The sequence below is a fragment of the Pezoporus wallicus genome, unplaced genomic scaffold, assembly GCF_028554395.1.
Source record: "Pezoporus wallicus isolate ANWC-B61680 ecotype Strahan unplaced genomic scaffold, APGP_CSIRO_Pwel_v1 contig_8042, whole genome shotgun sequence".
In the NCBI taxonomy this organism is placed as follows: Eukaryota; Metazoa; Chordata; class Aves; order Psittaciformes; family Psittacidae; genus Pezoporus; species Pezoporus wallicus.
Window position 1 is genome coordinate 829469 of NW_026639380.1, and position 18685 is coordinate 848153.

The following is an 18685-nucleotide window of genomic DNA, read 5'->3' on the forward strand; positions in this document are numbered from 1 at the left end:
AACTGTGTAAAATTTCAGGGTATTGGTATTTTTGATCATATAAGACAGCAAGAGAAGGGGTTTATTTTTTTGTTTGTTTTGCTTTTAGGGTTGGTTTTTTTGAGTTGTGCATGGGTTTTGTTGTTTATGGGGGTTTTTGTTTTGTTTTTTTGCTATGAAGCAATTGGATTGTGATCTCTTTCCTTATGGTACAGAACCGTCAGTGCACAGTGCAGTAACTTGCTTGTAATTAACTCCAAGATTGCTTTTCCTCTTTGCAGATACAGTTTCATGCCATCTTTATGTCAGAATCTGTGAGTTTGACCTTTTACAAATGAAACAGCTTAAAACCATAGCTGCAATATAATATAGTGAATTTCTGCAGCAACAATGCATAGATTTTAAGGGGCCATTGCTTTTAGCAGGACCAAGTCTCTGCTGCTGAAAATAACCATTGAAATTTCAGGTTGAAATAATTTGTTGGGAGAATTAAAAAGCAATCTTGAGAAAAGCAATTTTCACTGTTTCACACAAAACCCAGAAAAGTTAGTGGTTCTTTTTGTTAGTAGAACAGATACTTCTCTGAGAGCTCGTGTGCATGCACATATGTACAAATGTACGTATTCCAGGACAGGCTTCTGGGTGCCTAGTGTCCAGTGAGATTTCTAGTGAGCCATACCCACACATCAGTGCGTGCATTCAGTCTACTTCAGTCTTCAGCTCAAAGCATAAGGATGAAATAGTTTCAAACCAGACAAACAGTTCCTGGACATCTATCTTGTTTTAGTTCCTATAATTCTTGAACAAAGGTATTGTAGCAATAGAAAATAATTTACATTCATCATCTATGTTTATTGGCTTCCATTCTGCCTCTTTCAATGTTTCCTGTCATTACAAGACAGTTTCTGTTTTACAGAAACGTATTTCTACGGTAGCAGCTGACTTTTATGGTGACAGTACTGGCTACTTCATGTAGAGCATTTTGCAGGGATTACTGAGATTATTCTAAAGCTAAAATAATGCAAATTCCTTAAAGGTCAGTTGGATGCCAAGGGTATTTCTTATGCTTCAATCTAACTATCACTCGTGTTATTTAAATTTAAAACAAGAGCATCAATAATTGAAGATTTAGAATCTGTCTCACCAGATCTTTCATGGCGAGACAAGACAAGGATTCTTTTAATTTAAATGGACGTATAATTGTGATTTATTTTTCTCTCTTTTTCCAATAGCGGCTCTGATTCGAGGGAATCGTAAAAACTGTGCTCAATTTTCTGGATCTCTTGATTGGTTGATCAGCAGATTAGAAAGACTGGAAGCCTCTTCTGGTATGCTTTTTAGTATTTTTCTTATTTGACCAGTTTTTCATTCTTTAAAATTGGTGAAGCAGTTGGATTATGATCTTTTGTGAATACTTGTTCAGTTTCAGTATCTTCCTTAATAAAGTAAGATTTATATTTGTAATGCTTTTACATAATTATTTCAATTTTATTTCTACCTTATGTTCTGACAGATTTTCCTTTTCCTTGACCAATTGATTGTAATGTTATCTTTTAATTCAGTCAGTCACACTGGTTAAACAGCTGTTGCACGATTTCAGTTATATTAAGTTGCTTTCTTTCTAATTCTAGTTCCTTCCCTTCTCTTTGGAAGTCTGTATGTTTTTCAGGACTTGGGTCAAACTGAATTATAATAGTAACCGTATGGAATTGATATAATTTGTCTGTTCTTGAAGGGCTGTAGTGGTAATGTAGGGAAGTTAATGTATTCTTCTTGGGTATGTATGATAGATGGGTCTTCAGAAAAGACTTGTATGTTTTAATGTAATAATATTATGTAGACATTCCCTTTTTAATCACCTCTCTTGTTCCTGAGGTCTGTTGGAAGTTAACAACAAGGAGCATGTCTGAAATATATTTTTGATTTGAGAAACTGGGAATTGTCTCAGTTCAGACAGACACAAATTCTTTAGCCTATTTATTTTCTTTGACATTACCTAATGTCTTTTATTCCTCCTGAACCACTATGTTATCCCCTTAGTGTCTCTGAGATGCAATTAGTCTCTGTATTGCTGAAACTAAATGTGAAGTTATGCTGAGCTGTATTGTATGTGTCCATGAAATGGCAATCTGGATTCTGATTCCTTGGAAGCAATCTGTTCTCAGTAAGCCTGTTTTACCAACCAAATACGTTATCATTTTAAAATTCCAATTAATTAAAAAACAGATAAAAATACTGCAACTAAATTCAGTCAGAAAACCTCTTTGTACTATATTGGAAAATACATATTTTGAAGAGAATAAGTAGTGTGACCACTGCAGATTAGATGAATATAAGTAGTATCATAAGAATTTATCTTGGTGATATATGATTCCTGTTAGCATTGATAGCTTGCTACTGTGTAACTCTTGACTGTCTCCAATATTTACCATGCCACTACAGTTTGATTCTGTAAACAGATAGCATTAAGGAACCTCTAGTGAGTGTATCTCAGTTACTGAAATGATACTAGGGCTATGTTTCCACAATTAATAATGTTGATTTCATAGGTGATATTTCATAGGTGCCCCATTCCACTCATATAAATACAAAGTTTTTCTTCTTTTCCCACATGAATACTTAATTACTGTTCTTTTCAGCATGAAAATATGCCAAAATCGTGTCGTACGGGTATCTGAAAAGTAGATAGTAATCAAACTTGGACCCAGCAGCGATGAAAGTAGATAAAATAGAAAATATTAGATCAGTACTCTTAAGATTGATTTTTGACTCTCTTCAAGCATGCTTTGCATGATGATCTTTTTACATAAAGATGAGAAACCAAAATAATACTGTTGAGAAGAAATGTCACTGCAGCCTAATTCCACTTGGCAATCTTTCACAGCAATTGCTGTATTTTAAATTTTTATCTGTTTTTTTTTCATCTCTCGGCAGTTTGTGTGTTCTTTGCTTTGTCATTATTATTAATACACACAATTTTCTCTCCCTCCCTTCTGTACTCTGCTGTTATCCAGCTGGAGCTGTTTCAGAGTTAGAGACTAAGAAATATTTTCTTTCCATTTGCAGTTGTGACTGTTCTGCATTCTGTATAATATTTGTTACTGTCCTGTTGGAAGATGGCTTCTTCTGAGTCTTTCAAGCCTTATTTTCTGTAATTATGCTACACTTGAGTTCAAAAGATAGGAAGGCTTGTAATCAGACTAACAGGCAGGATAGTTGCAACAGTGAGAACAATGTAACACACCTTTTTGTTTACATATTCTTTATTCTCATCATCTTGTTATTTTATTGTTGTGTGTTGTTTCATGAGCTGGAAGGAACACAATAATCTTCCTTTCAATAATAATTTTTCATTGATTACAGAGTTGTCCTCAAGAATAAAAATTTCCTTTCTCACCCTGTTCTTCCCACTCCTGAATCATATTTCTGCCACAAAGAGATGTGGCTTTTCATTCATTGGCATATTAAGGGAGGAATGTCAGGAAGGGAGTATGTCCCCATTGTAAAAGTTCTTTGGTTTGTATTAGACTAGCAGATATCTGAAAAGAAATGTCACATACTTAACACAGTTCTCATCAGCTGTTTACTGTGTCATTAATACAAGAATGATATCCTGCTATTGCTGAGGATCCTAAATAAAAATTGGGAGTTGTCTCAGACGCCATATACCATTTGGCAGATGTTATCAAGTATCTTACCTTGGCTGTCATCAAAGGATCAGCAGCAGCCATGAGAACAGGTGTGTCCTATAGTAAACAATTCAAATCAGGTGTTTGTGTTCCCTTCAGCTTTGTAATAAATATTCATGTGCATTTTGTTTATTTGCCATAAATCTGTTCCTGAGATGAACTGACCAACAGCATGGAAAAATGTTGTCAAATGTCAGTGGTAGGAGTATTCGTCCCTCTCAGAGCTAAGAGTGAGCTGCTATGGTGTTTGCTCGCTGATTGGTAAGATCTGGAGTGGGTGATTGCAGATGCAAAGAGCAGTCATATGTTGATGCTTCTCTTGGGAGTTTTTTCTTATGTTAACTATTTGGGCAAGCAGAGGGTTTAGAAGTCAGTTATTCTTTTGCAGTGAAGGCTGATATAGAGACTTTGAAGGGGTTTCCTGGGTAAGCCCCTCCAGTCAGCAATGTTTTATCCGTATTTTTTCAGATTTTTTGTCAGTTTTTTATGCAGAGCTATGGCTATAGGATGGGGGCCCTGTTTATGCTCTGAATCATTGAGCTGCCCGAGATACGAGGCAACAGGAACATATGAGGCTGAATCTGTATCATTACTTTAATTTTCAGCTGATGATACAAACAGCTGCTTATAGCACTGGTGTCTAGTTAGAGATTTACTGATCATCTTATCACTGTAGCTAGTATATTACGTGTAGAGATCCTAAAATGTCATAACTGAACAGTCATGTTGGTTTACGGCTCTGCAGCTGATCATCTTGCTTTCATGAACATTGGAGTAACAAACAATTTAAACTGAAACAAGCATTTTAAAAATGGCAAAATTGCAGGCTAGAGCTTCTCTTCACTGTGGTCCACCTCTGGTGAGAGAACATTCATCTAAGGAGAATTTTCTCACAATTATGCAGTTGCATGGATTTGACTACAACCTTCTTAATTTCAATGTATTTCCCTAGTTGTTCATGGTGAAATTCTTTCCTAAGAGGCCTAGTTTTACATCTGAAACATTCATGGCTAGGTTTTTCAGAAATAATGCAAAAGTTTGCATTCAACTTTTGAAGGTTGAAGATTAAATCCGTTATGAAAGTTCTAAAGGTGTTGTGCTATGTGGTTCCTGTTATGTATGTGTTTAAAATATTAATCGCAAATTAAAAATAAGGCTTGAAAATGAAAAGGTAAATGTTTATGATATTGTAGCAAGGTATGAGATAAATTCTGTAAACAGCAAAGTAGTCTGACATTGCAGTTATACTGCTTAATGAGCCTCAGGACATAATGCAAAAATTCTGAAGGTACTAATATCTGCAATGCTTGTTTGATCTCCATTTTCTTAAGGAACTAGACCACTTGATATCCTTCCCCATATGTTCTGGTAAGGTAACGTCCACGTTACCTCCAAAACTGATTTTATAATTACGACTTTTTCAGGTTTTGAGGGAGCCAGTTATACAAGATGCTAATTATGCTGTTCTTTAGTTATCTTGAGAGGCACAGTAGGTTCAGCTTTTAGTATGTAAATGTGCTTTTGTGATTTTATGTGGGATGATTGCTTGCCAGGTATTAAGATTTATATGGCTTGACTGGGGTGAGGATAGTCACTCTTTAATTTACAGTGGTAGGTCTACAATAGGGAGAAATATTGGATTATATTGTAACTTTTAAATAGAAATTCCTGGCTGCATGTATTCACCTAAAATAATGAAATAATTTTGTAACGTAGACTGTTTGTGGGGAGAAAGACCATGCTTTGTTAATCACACCAAAATTAAGTTTGCCATAAACATTGAAGTTGTCAGTTACATCTACTGCAGGTGTTTTTTTGAGTGTGTTGCAATAAAGATTTGATGCCATAACCTATTATCAGTAAGATTCCTACTTTCATTTTTTTCTTATCCTTGAACTAAAAATGTTATGGAAACAAAATAAAGGTATTAAATATATAAACAGCATTTGTGATTTGATCGTAAAGGTTAGATTAGAAATTGATTCGGTTCCTGATCTTCACTGAAGCAAAATAAAGAAAACTAAAATTTGTATAAATGTGCCTGAGAATAGACCAGGTTAGGAGTGAGATATAATAGGAGCTGAGTGAATAATAAAATGCAAATGCTTCAGCTGTCTTCAATGCATAAATTAAGATTAGACTGGTCTTTCACTCTGAAATATATTCCAGATGGGATTAACAAATCCTACTGACATTTTCAAGGCTTTAAAATTAAGGTAATAAAAAAAAATAGAATAAGGCAAGTTAGTAATCTAATACCATCCAAGTGAAGATTTTTGGAACCAGGTAATATCAAGTTTGAGTTTTTGTTTTGGTTGGGTTTTGTTTTTTTGTCTCAAAAATGCTTCCTCAATTAACTCTTTAATTTTTGGTTTGTGAGAGTCTTTATGGTCAGTTATTTACGATGTGCCAGACTATATAGTATTGCTACTCAGGAATTATTAAAAAATCTCAAAAGGATATGCATGTGTGTAAAAATTTCCCTGACAAATCAAATACATATTCTTTGTACTTAAATTTGCATTTCTAACTTCTTTTTATTGTTATAAATTGAAAATCTTGTCTTTATTATTTACAAATTCAGAAAACCTCAGATATATACTGAGAACAGTTACGTGGATGAAACCACAGTCTTTAAATCTGTAAACATTAGCTGTCATTTATGATACACATTTTTTCAGTGGTTTATTCAAAACCACTGGAAATCTAATAGAAGAGCACTTACTGTCCTCTATAAGCTTTAGATTCACTCTGTAATGTTGAGAGGGAGGCAGCTGATTATCATAAAGATTGTTTCATATCTATTTTCTGTGTCATCACACTGTCTTGGCACTGAGACTAAAAACCTGTGTTCAGTTAGTAGCAATTTGGAACATGGCTTTCTTTTTAGCTGATCCTTGCCTTATGCTGTAGCAGCTTTCTTACAAAGAAAGATCAGAGTACTCTTACTGAGACAGTCCTTTTGTCTGATGACTTTTTTCCCCACACCAAGAGGAGTTTACAGTGCTACATTTTTCTTTTAGTAAAAGAGAGCATGGCAAATAGCAGGTGACTCTTTTAAGGATAATGATTCTTGATGAAAGTGACTGCTGCTTTATTGGAATTGCATTTAACTGAGGGACTGCTGGAGATTTAGTAGTTCTTACTTCCTTGCACATATGTTTCATGCTAGTTTCTATCTGTTTGCTCATTTAAGAACATCGCTGTGGCTCTCAGTATAGCTGTTAAATACACAGATAAATGATTTACAGTGGGTCAGTAGATGGGAATTTACCTCTGCTCTCTGATTCAGAGGTATCTGATTCCATTAGTAGTTCGCATGGGTTTCTAAGGAAAAAAATGGAAAACTGTAAATACAGAGAGTATATTTTGTTTCTAATATGAATGCAGTGTGAAGTCTTCACCTTTTCAATGAAAACTAGTATTTTACCCATTTTGTTTGATTTTTTGAGTGTTAATTATCACATCATTATTATTAAAATTTCAGATAATTTTTTTTCTTTATCACCTTTCTGATTTTTACTGTATTCACTTATTTTGGGAAATCTAGAAGTACATCAATGCTGGTTTTGTTTTGTTTTTCATATACAATGTCTTGGGTTTTTTAGACTATTCCATGTTGGTGAGCAGTATATTAGGCAGTATTACATGCAGTTATTACTTTATATGCACTTTGAATAATCTTTTATTTCCCAATCCCAGGAATTCTAGAGGTTTTACATTGTGTCTTGGTGGAAAGCCCAGAAGCTCTAAACATTATTAAAGAAGGACATATTAAATCAATTATTTGTCTTTTGGACAAACATGGAAGAAACCATAAGGTAGGCAATGAGACAAGTATATTTTGGTGGACATTTGTGAACAAAGGAAGCAGGTGGTTCTGTGTAGAAGTTAGATTTAAAATACTTTAATTAAGTATTCACAATTAGGAATGAAACTTTTCCTAAAAGGCATATGAGCAGTTTGAGGAAGCCAAGGGGAATGTTATCTTCTTTTTAATAACAACATTGGTAAACACTAATTTAGACACTAATTCTCAAGGGAAGCAGAAAAAATATATCTTGTTAGAAGAATTTTAGAATTGTTGTAAAATAAAACTAATATGTTAGATGAATTATATACATACTTGTAACAAGGTCTGTAACATTATATTGCCTCAAGTAACTCACAGTGATTATAAAAAAAAATACGAAAAATATTTAAAATAATTTTAATTCTATTTATTTATTTATTTATTTTCCCCAGGTTTTGGATGTTCTGTGCTCCCTCTGTGTTTGTCATGGAGTGGCTGTGCGGTCTAATCAACATCTAATATGTGATAATCTCCTGCCAGGAAGAGATCTGCTCTTACAGACACGCCTTGTCAACCATGTGAGCAGGTAAAAAGTCACCTCATATACTTCTAGAAGAAAAGTGTATTGGTCTTACGTGATAAAACAAGTTACTTTATAAGCAATCAGTTCAGTAAAGTCTGCTTTTATACTGACTTGTATTTAGTAGCCTGCATTAACTCTTTTTCCTCCTCCTGCATTCCCTATGCAACAAGGCTACTGTGTGCTGGGGCTGGCTTAGAGGTGCATTTTTCTGACTAGGCAGCTGTATGTAGAAGGAAAATATTTATAGAATTTATAACCCAATCCAGTGGAGAGATGTGAAAACTAGATACATTCAGCCTAGAAGTCTAAAAGATTTTTTGCAATATGGGTAACCAACTGTTGAAGATAATATGCCAGCATGGATTTTGGATACTTCTGTACTCTATGGCTTTAATTACGGATTGGATGGCTTTCTTAGTACAAAGCTGGCACAGTACTGCTTATCTGGAGACAGATTTTTTTGGGATGAGAGTCTAGATTCAATATTATCCCCAAAATCAGATTAAAAAAGTATACTTTTCTTTCTCTACCCTCCCCGCCCACGACTGTTAGATGTATAGCTACATATCACTATTCAACTCGATATTGATAAGCACAGTAATAGTTTTGCATTTCAAGTGAAGTACTTGTGAAGTATTTTAAAATCAGCAGCCATAGCAACGTCAAACTGACATTAAGGATTGATACAACCACTGTGAATTACTGAGTTATGCAGGAGTTGGAGTAACGAAGGAAGAGGTGAAGAGAATTTTGAAATAGATTAGATTTTAATTTTGTATCTTTGTAAATGTTATTCTCTTGAATGGATCATCAGTGTTACAGAATGCAGTTTGCTATACAAAATTAAAGCTGCAGTGTATGCCTACTACATTTCTGTTGGTTACTGGTGAATAGCTTTCATTTTTGTTTGTAGGATTTAACATCTATTAAATGTTCAAACACATGAAATATTATAATTGGTATCTGAATGAGGATACTGTTTCAGTTACTGAAACAAAGTATTTTTTACTTCAGCTGTATAGACCATTTTTCACCAGAATAAATAAATATATTGAGCCCCAGGTGCTGGGAATAAAATTCCAGGTTGATGCAAACACAGACCTGCTGTCAGTGAAGAAAGGGTCGGTATGTGAACTGTTATAGGAGCTTGACCCATACAAATCAATGTGCCCCGACATTATACACCAAGGCTGTTAAGAGCTGGCTGCTGTTGTGAGGCCATGCTGTCTTCATGATCTTTGAGAAGCTATATTAATTCAAATGTGTCCCAGAAGACTAGAAGAAGGCAAATGTCACTTCTTCTACGAGAAGGGCTCAAAGTAGGATCTAGGAAATTACAGGCCCATCAGCCTTCCTTCAGTCCCTGGGAAAGTTATGGAATGAATCATCCTGGGTGCTATTACAAGTCAAATGGAGCATGATGGGATAAGCCAACATGGATTCACATGGGGCAAATCATCCTTGACAAAGCTGATCACCTCCAATGACAAAGTAACCTACTCAGTTGATGTGGCTGGAGTGCTGGACATAGTCTACCTGAATTTCTTTGAGGTTTTTGATAGTTTCCCACAGCCTCTTCATAGAGAAACTGATGCATTGTGGTCTAGGCAAGTTGTCTGTGTGGTGAGTGGGGAACTGGCTGACCATCTGCAAAAGTTAATCCTGGGGAGATTCCAAATGGAGAAGAGGTAGATTTTTCACAATGAGAAAAATCAGCCATTAGAATAATCTCCAGGGAAGTGGTGTACTCCCCAACACTGGACACTGTTTAAGATTCACCTGGAAAGGGTGCTGGGCCATGTAGTCTAGATCTTGCTTTGTCAAGACAGGTTAGAGCAGATGAACCTTAGAGTCTCTTCCAGCCTGGTATTCTATGAAATAAAATTACTTCTATTGTTTTAATCACACAAAGCAGGCAATAAAATTTGAATTTAATGAAATGTCTGCAGTAGTTCATCATGGTTTTGAGATAGGTTTTCAATAACTGCTTTTATTCTTTCTGTTTAAGCATGCGACCCAACATCTTCTTGGGGATTAGTGAAGGCTCTGCCCAATACAGAAAATGGTACTATGAGCTTATGGTGGACCATCTAGAGCCTTTTGTGACTGCAGAATCAACTCATCTACGAGTGGGCTGGGCTTCAACAGAGGGCTACTCGCCATATCCAGGGGGAGGAGCAGAATGGGGAGGAAATGGTGTTGGTGATGACTTGTATTCTTATGGCTTCGATGGTCTGCATCTGTGGTCAGGTATTCTGTTTTGTTTTTTGTTTGGTTTGGTTGTGATTTTTTGGGGGGTGGGGTTTGTTTGTTTTTTTGGTGGTTGTTTTTTTCTGTTGTTATTGGTTTGGTCTGGGTGGGTTGTTTTTGTTTGATGCTAGAACATTGTTTGCAATTTTGGTGGATTTGTTTACATCAGCAAAGTGAATCAGATGTTTCGGTTGACACTAGCAATATACAGAAATAGTAATGCAGATAGACTAATAATTTATTCAGTAAATATTCCCATTTCAGCCTGGGAATGATTTTTATTTAAAACCTCAAAGGTGCAAACAATGAAGTAAGACAGTCAGTTCACTGTCTTACTTCTATCTATCACTACTTCTATCACACTGTGTGATGGTCCAAGAACAGCCTGAGAGGTTTAATACACAGGAGAGACTTTTTTTTTTTTCCTAATAAAAAATATTTTTAATATGGATCTCTAGTTTAGGAGGTTAGAAATACTTTAGAGGTGAAGACGATTTTTAATTATGCTTTTTCCATATATTTAAAAACCAGATATTTTTCCATAGTTATGCTTTGTTTACATGTATTAAGACTGAGTGTATTATAAAACTTGCAGAATCATGTTCCTAGCATGAATATAGCGTGTTTGGTCAGGTATCCGTCTTTAAAATGTTATTGATGCACCCTGGATCTATTCATTAATAGTAATTTCTGTATGCAAATTATAGTGTTAAGGGAAGCTGAACTGAGTATCTAAATTGTTTTTATTTACTGTTGATTCTGCAAATATCTTATTCTCTCAGCAAAATCAGAAAAATAAGAAAGACATCTTTGTCACTTATTTCAACTTCTGTGAAAACATTCCCAGGTGGAATGAGTTGTCTTACACTTGAACATTCATAAACTTCTTGAATAAAATTTCTACTGTGGTTTCACCTTGTTGAGAAAAATTTTTTTCCTTTGATTTTCAGAGATTAGTGGGCAGTGGTGGACTGTAGAACTGACAGGAAACTGAGTTAGCCCATTGGGTTGGCAGTTCTTGCCACTATGAAGATACGAGCAAGTTTTCTAAACTTGCAGACAAGAGAGACAGCTGTAATGTATCATTCAAGGTCTTTGAATTTTGAGGCATTTTGGCTTGGTACTTGGAAAAGAATAAAGTTAAACATTTCAAAAGAATTTTCCAATCAAAATAGCGATTGATTGCATTATTAAATAATAACATATCGGCTGGAGTGGCATTTTAGGAAAGTAGCTGCCAGTTTGCTGTCATGTACAGTGAGAATTACTTTGGAACAATGATGTATAATTAATGGTGCCATTAAAGCTGTGTCATAACTGAGTTTGCCAGATAAAGTATTATTATAGATGAACTAGAAAATAATGAGCCAGCTGAAATAAGTTTTGTAGTTAAGTGTCCCTTTTATGGAGGAAAAAAATATTATTAATATTTAAATTATTTTTCTACCACTGGAAACTTTTTAATCAGAAAGGTTTACATTTCCCCATGTTTTTTGCATCTTCTACTTCATAAACTCCAGCTCTAGTTAGAGGAAGTTAAACTGTAAGCAATGCAAATACAGAAGAATAAATGAACAAATATTTGTGTTTTTCAAATCTATAATCCAGACCAGTCAAAAAAATCAGACCACCTTTGTATATCCAAATTTTGTATATTAATTTCTGTTGTGAATGTGGCTGGTAGAGTCTAAAAATTTTCTGTCATCACTGACATTCTTATGTAAGACGTATCTCTCAAACTCAGAAGGACTTCAACTAGTTGAATGCTGAAAATTGTGGCCTTGTTTTTTCTTCCAGAATCCCCTTGGTCAATCTCTGCAATGACATTTTAAAACTTAATCTTCTGGGCATGAAGCATTTACTGCCTTAATGAATAGAAACTGTGATTTCTACTCCAAGGTTTCTGTTTCAGTCTGAGACTTTACCAGAATCCCATTTGTTTTTTCAGTCCTTCAATTACTTCTTTAACATGGGGAGATGAAATTCATAGTTTTTTAAGCCTAAGGCCAGAAAAGGTACTTAGATACTATAGTCTGCTGTGTTTTCATCAAAGACCAGTACTTGTTTCTGTTAACAGTCAGCCTTGCATTGATCCCAATAACCTATATTTGGCTAAATTTTAATGGGTAAACAGGCATTTAATCTCAAGTCGTATGTCTTAAGGAGATGAAGTATCCGCTCTTTGTTGATAACTCTTTTAGACTTTAATTATCCCTGCCATTAAATGATTGTCCCCTTCAGAGATTTATTTGCTATTCTTCTTTCTTAGCAGTGTTTTGTATAGATTTCTGAATTTGTGAGGAACCCTTAGGATTGCTCTGTCATTCCACTGCCTTTGCTCATAGATCTGACTATTCTTACTTATTTCTTCTGTCTTGAAAGGGTGCAGAGAAGAAAGAGCATCTGAAAACTTTTTTCCCCCAGCTATACTGCTGACTGCCCTATCAAGACAGGCAGATTGCACAAGAGCACCTGCACCTGTCCTATAGTCCGCAGTTTATGTGGCAGTATCAGGAAGTAGTTTTCCGTATGTAGAGTGTTAGCAGTGTTGGTTTGTAGTTTTCCTAAGGGTGGAGGTTGTTGTGTGTATGAAAATTTATCTGCAGAAGAATTACTGAGAATTTTTTTTTCCTTATTTCTGATGTTGTTAAAAACATATGCCATCTTCATATTCTTGGAAGTACAGTGCTTTTAATTAAGTACTTCATGTTTACAGAAGTTGGATAGCATAGTTAAAACTATAGTGCGCTGTTCTTAATAAGTGTTACGGTTTATCTCTTGTAGACATTGCATATGTTATTTTTGGAAAATATGTCTAGAAATATTTTCATACAACTTTCATGCTGGTTTTTTTTTTGTAGACGACAGTAGATTTCAAAGAAATTTTCTATTTTTGTATTCTATAGGTTATTTCTCTTGGGAAGCAGATGCGATTGTGTAAATGTAGTTTGATGCAAGAGAGAGTAGTCCTTTAGAAATCATACAAAACTTTTAAATAAAAAATACATATATTACTGAATATATATGCCTCAAAATTGCTGCTGTCTTTGTATATGCCAGAAAAAAATGCTGGGTTGCAGTTTGATTATGAAAATGAATAGTATCATCCTACACAAGTTTGCAGGAGTACTATGATGTGCCCCTTAATAACAGGAAGTACCTTTCTTCTCCTAAATAATTTCTGATATGATACTTGTCATTATATTGAATAATGATGCATTTTTTACCAAAGTATACTAGCTTTCATATTAAATATTAACAATTGCTTTTCAATTTGCATTTCTAGTATTGTAAGGAATAATGTTTAATTTTCTTGATTTTGATTGTTTTTGTGGATCTCAGTAATTATTTTCTCTTAAATGCGACTTAGTTGTATTATTTATGATAAAAATAGCTTTGTAGGTATGAGCGTACATTTCTGTTCACTGTAGAGCAAGGTTAAAATCAAGTCTGGGATGTTATAAGTTAGATATTTATGTATTAATGTGTTTGTGTTCTGTTGCTATGTTTTCTTTCTCTTTTTTAGGCTGTTGTGAAAACCTGTGCAATTTTCAGAATTCTTGCTAAATGTGTTTCCTTCCACAGGTTGTGTAGCACGAACAGTAAATTCTCCCAACCAACATCTGTTAAGAACTGACGATGTTATTAGCTGTTGTTTGGATCTAAGCGCCCCCAGCATCTCCTTCCGGATAAATGGTCAGCCAGTTCAAGGAATGTTTGAGAATTTCAACATCGATGGCCTCTTCTTCCCAGTTGTCAGCTTCTCTGCAGGAATAAAGTTAGCATCCCATTTCAGTTTTTTTCTTTTTTTTTCCCTCCCAAAATATATATATACATATATATATGTATTTAAATGTATATATGAATATACTGAATAATTCCCTGTCTGTCTGCTCTCATTTCCCTTTCTGACATCTGCTTCTTTGGCACAGTTCCAGTTCTTGGATACTGGGAGGTAAAAAGGGGTACTGAAGAGATGGTGTATCTGTTGTTTTTCAGCACGCCAGTGTATTCAGCTGGTTTGCAAATAGACCTTAGAAACAGCTTCTTTAACATTTCTTCACTGACACGTTGCTACACATTCACTCCAGGACAGCATTTTACCTAATGGTTCCTCCAGTGTATGGATGATAACTTCCTCCTGCAAATGGTGGATGAGCCGACCAGGAGAGGAGCGCTGCTGGATCTCATCCTCACTAACAAGGAGGATCTGGTTGAAGCAGTAAGGGTTGAGGGCTGCCTTGGTTGCAGCGACCACGAGATGGTGGAGTTCAGGATCTTGTGTGGCAGGACTAGTAGAATACCAAGTAGAATTGCAACCCTGGACTTTAGCAGGGCAAACTTTGGCCTTTTCAAGCAATTGCTAGGGGAAATCCCATGGGCAAGGCTGCTTGAAGGTAAAGGGGCCCAAGATAGTTGGTTGACATTCAAGGATTGCTTTTTCCGTGCTCAAGATCGGAGCATCCCGACACGTAGGAAGTCAAGGAAGAGGGCCAAGAGACCTGCGTGGCTAAATAGGGAATTGCTGGGTATGCTCAAGTGGAAGAGGAGAGTTTACAGGTCATGGAAGGAGGGGCTGGCCACTTGGGAGGAATATAAGGCTGCTGCTAGAGGATGTAGGAAGGCAGCTAGGAGGACTAAGGCATCCTTAGAATTAAACCTGGCAAGAAGGGTCAAGGACAGCAAAAAGAGCTTTTTTAAATACATGGCAGACAAAACTAACACCAGAGGCAATGTAGGCCCACTGATGAACGGGATGGGTGCCCTGGTGACAGAAGATAAAGAGATGGCAGAGTTACTGAATGCCTTCTTTGTCTCTGTCTACTCTGCTGCGGGCAGTCCTGAAGAGCCCTGTACCCCTGAGACCTTAGATGAAGTCAGGTCAACGGAGCGGTTTGCCTTAGTCGATGAGGAATGGGTTAGAGAACAGTTGAGCAATCTGGACATCCATAAATCCATGGGTCCAGATGGGATGCACCCGCGGGTGCTGAGGGAACTGGCGGAAGTCATTGCTAGACCACTCTCCATCATCTTTACCAAGTCTTGGGAAACGGGAGAGGTACCTGAGGACTGGAGGAAAGCAAATGTCACTCCAGTCTTCAAAAAGGGCAAGAAGGAGGACCCGGGTAACTATAGACCGGTCAGCCTCACCTCCATCCCTGGGAAAGTGATGGAACACCTTATCCTTGGTACCATCTTAAGGCATATCAAGGATAAGAAGGTTATGAGGGGCAGTCAACATGGCTTCACCAGGGGGAAATCATGTTTGACCAATCTCTTAGCCTTTTATGAGGAAATAACACGGTGGATGGATGATGGCAGAGCGGTGGATGTGGTCTACCTTGACTTCAGCAAAGCATTTGACACAGTCTCCCACAGCATCCTCACGGCTAAAATGAGGAAGTGTGGACTGGATGATCAGGTAGTGAGGTGGACTGCGAACTGGCTGAAGGAGAGAAGCCAGAGAGTTGTAGTCTATGGGGCTGAGTCTAGTTGGAGGCCTGTAACTAGTGGAGTGCCTCAAGGGTCAGTACTGGGACCGGTATTATTTAATATATTCATCAATGATTTAGATGAGGGAATTGAGTGTACTATCAGCAAGTTTGCTGATGACACTAAGCTGGGAGGAGTGGCTGACACGCCAGAAGGCTGTGCTGCCATCCAGCGAGACCTCGATAGGCTGGAGAGTTGGGCAGGGAGTAACTTGATGAAATATAACAAGGGAAAGTGTAGAGTCCTGCATCTGGGCAGGAACAACCCCAGGTTCCAGTATAGGTTGGGGAACGACCTGTTAGAGAGCAGTGTAGGGGAGAGGGACCTGGGGGTCCTAGTGGACGACAGGATGACCATGAGCCAACACTGTGCCCTTGTGGCTAAGATGGCCAATGGCATCCTGGGGTGTATTAGAAGGGCGGTGGTTAGTAGGTCGAGAGAGGTCCTCCTTCCCCTCTACTCTGCCCTGGTGAGACCGCATCTGGAGTATTGTGTCCAGTTCTGGGCCCCTCAGTTCAAGAAGGACAGGGAGCTGCTGGAGAGAGTCCAGCGCAGGGCAACGAAGATGATTAAGGGAGTGGAGCATCTCCCTTATGAGGAAAGACTGAGGGAGCTGGGTCTCTATAGTTTGGAGAAGAGGAGACTGAGGGGTGACCTTATCAGTGTCTATAAATATATAAAGGGGGAGTGTCACGAGGACGGAGCCAGGCTCTACTCAGTGGCAAACAATGATAGGACAAGGGGTAATGGGTACAAACTGGAACACAAGAGGTTCCACTTAAACTTGAGAAGAAACTTCTTCTCAGTGAGGGTGACGGAACACTGGAACAGGCTGCCCAGGGAGGTTGTGGAGTCTCCTTCCCTGGAGACATTCAAAACCCGCCTGGACGCATTCCTGTGTAACATTATCTAGGTGTTCCTGCTCCGGCAGGGGGATTGGACTAGATGATCTTTCGAGGTCCCTTCCAATCTCTAACATACTGTGATACTGTGATACTGTGAAAAACATCAACCTTCGATATTAAAAATGTATTGGCTTTAATTCACTTGTTATGAGGTAGTAACTATTACTTGAAGATGCATTATTGGCACTTACCTTAAGAAATGGTGGTGGCATACTTTTTTTTACAGCAGGATGAGTTAATACAAAATCAGTCCATCTGTATTCTGGTTGCTGTACTAGTTTTCTGTAAAATTTCAAGTCACACCTAGGTTGCCAGACTTCTGCTTCCAGGTATTGAAGAATTTGAGACTATAATATTAAAAAGGATTCTGTTATGCTTCAGTGAGGGGATCAACTTCAGCAGGACTGGCAAAGGTAAAGGCTGATAGCTGATTTCTGTTGGAGACAGAGCAATGCTTTTTGAGGGATCAAAGACCATGATGGATACTGCAGAAGCTAAGAGCTGTCTCACAGATGGCATGACAGCCTCTCATTGCAGATGCAAAATGTACTTTAGACTTTGCCTTAGATAATAGAGGAGATATAATGTGGAAAAATAAAGACATGCATGCTGCAAAATGCACAACTCTAAGCCTTCATGTTTCCTCTCTGTCATGAGAGAAACATCTGACAGATATTATTTGTGTGCTGAGTGTGGTTTTGGAGAGTGTTCTGGTATAGCATTGACAAAAATCTTATAAGATACTCAGTAAAGAGAAGAGAAACAAAATTCTGTGTTGAGACTAGGTTCTTTTTGCGTGTTTTTTGATTCCTTCTGGATGGCAATGTTCTGAAAAAAATTTTTAGTATTATACCATTGCTGCTTCATGGTCACCTTCATTCACTGAATTTTTCAGTAGCAAAGCCCTATGACAAATTCACTATGCTGTAATAAAAAAAAGACCCTAATTTTTTTGAACATTTGAATAAAAGGCCCTGGGTTTTTACTAACATGAAAAGTATAAATTTTAGGGAAGGTGATACAGGAGTATTGTTTCCTGAGAATTACATGTTCTGTGAGGGAAAAGAAGGACCCATATTCCATGGAGGCTCATTTCTCAAATGAAAGAGAATGGAGAACTCCTCAAGAGAGAGGTGAAAGGTGGTTGATTGATTACTTTGGGTTATAACTTCTGTCTTCTGAGACTCAAAAGGTTGCATCTTGCTTCCTAGGTGTACTAAGTACACTGATTATTCTCTTTCTTTCTCTCCATGTCTTCTCTTTTGGTCTCATGAGTTAGAATACTTATATGGAAGTGGAAATTAACTAGAAGAAAGGTTTCCTTTTCCCCATGTTTTTTGCATCTCCTACATCATAAACACTAACCCATCAGAGGGAGTTAAACTGTGAGCACTGCATAGAAATGGCAACATTGAATTTTTTTCTTTTTTTAATCCTATTTTTATAAATATTATAGAATAGATGTTAAGCTTAAAAACTGATTAAGTTTGACACAAGTGGTGTCTCAGTTATCTAAAGTAACTCTGATTTTTACAGGGTACGTTTCTTGCTTGGAGGTCGCCATGGAGAGTTCAAGTTCCTTCCTCCACCTGGATATGCCCCTTGCTTTGAAGCTGTCCTACCGAAAGAGAAGCTGAAAGTGGAGCAAAGCCGAGAATACAAGCAGGATCGTAGCTATACCAGAGATCTACTAGGTCCCACTATCTCTCTGTCACAAGCAGCTTTCACTCCAGTTCCTGTAGATACTAGCCAGGTATGGAAAGATTGCATTTTCATTTTTAAACACTTACTATAAGTCTGTGTTATTTCACATTTGATTGAATTCGCAGCTTGTCTCAAACTTGTGTTTTCGTGGGATTTGGCTGGTGCATTCCATTGCAGAAAGCTGATAAACGGTGCATTAAGTCCTTACAGTGATCACTAGATATTTCATGTTCAGTTCACAAACACTATAATACAGAATGCTTTACCCTTAATATTAGAGTAGCAAAAA

The 18685-nt window shown here is 37.1% G+C and overlaps 1 protein-coding gene across 7 annotated transcripts in view; it reads left to right on the top strand.

Annotated features, from left to right (window-relative positions):
* RYR2 (ryanodine receptor 2) overlaps window positions 1-18685 on the top strand; it is a 379474-nt gene that overhangs the window by 190398 nt on the left and 170391 nt on the right. For all 7 annotated transcript variants that reach the window (XM_057414543.1, XM_057414545.1, XM_057414546.1 and 4 more), the window contains 6 exons: window positions 1212-1307; window positions 7371-7489; window positions 7914-8047; window positions 10053-10294; window positions 13880-14072; window positions 18229-18445. In XM_057414543.1, the coding sequence (XP_057270526.1) occupies window positions 1212-1307; window positions 7371-7489; window positions 7914-8047; window positions 10053-10294; window positions 13880-14072; window positions 18229-18445 (1001 nt within the window). The remainder of the gene's footprint in view (window positions 1-1211; window positions 1308-7370; window positions 7490-7913; window positions 8048-10052; window positions 10295-13879; window positions 14073-18228; window positions 18446-18685) is intronic.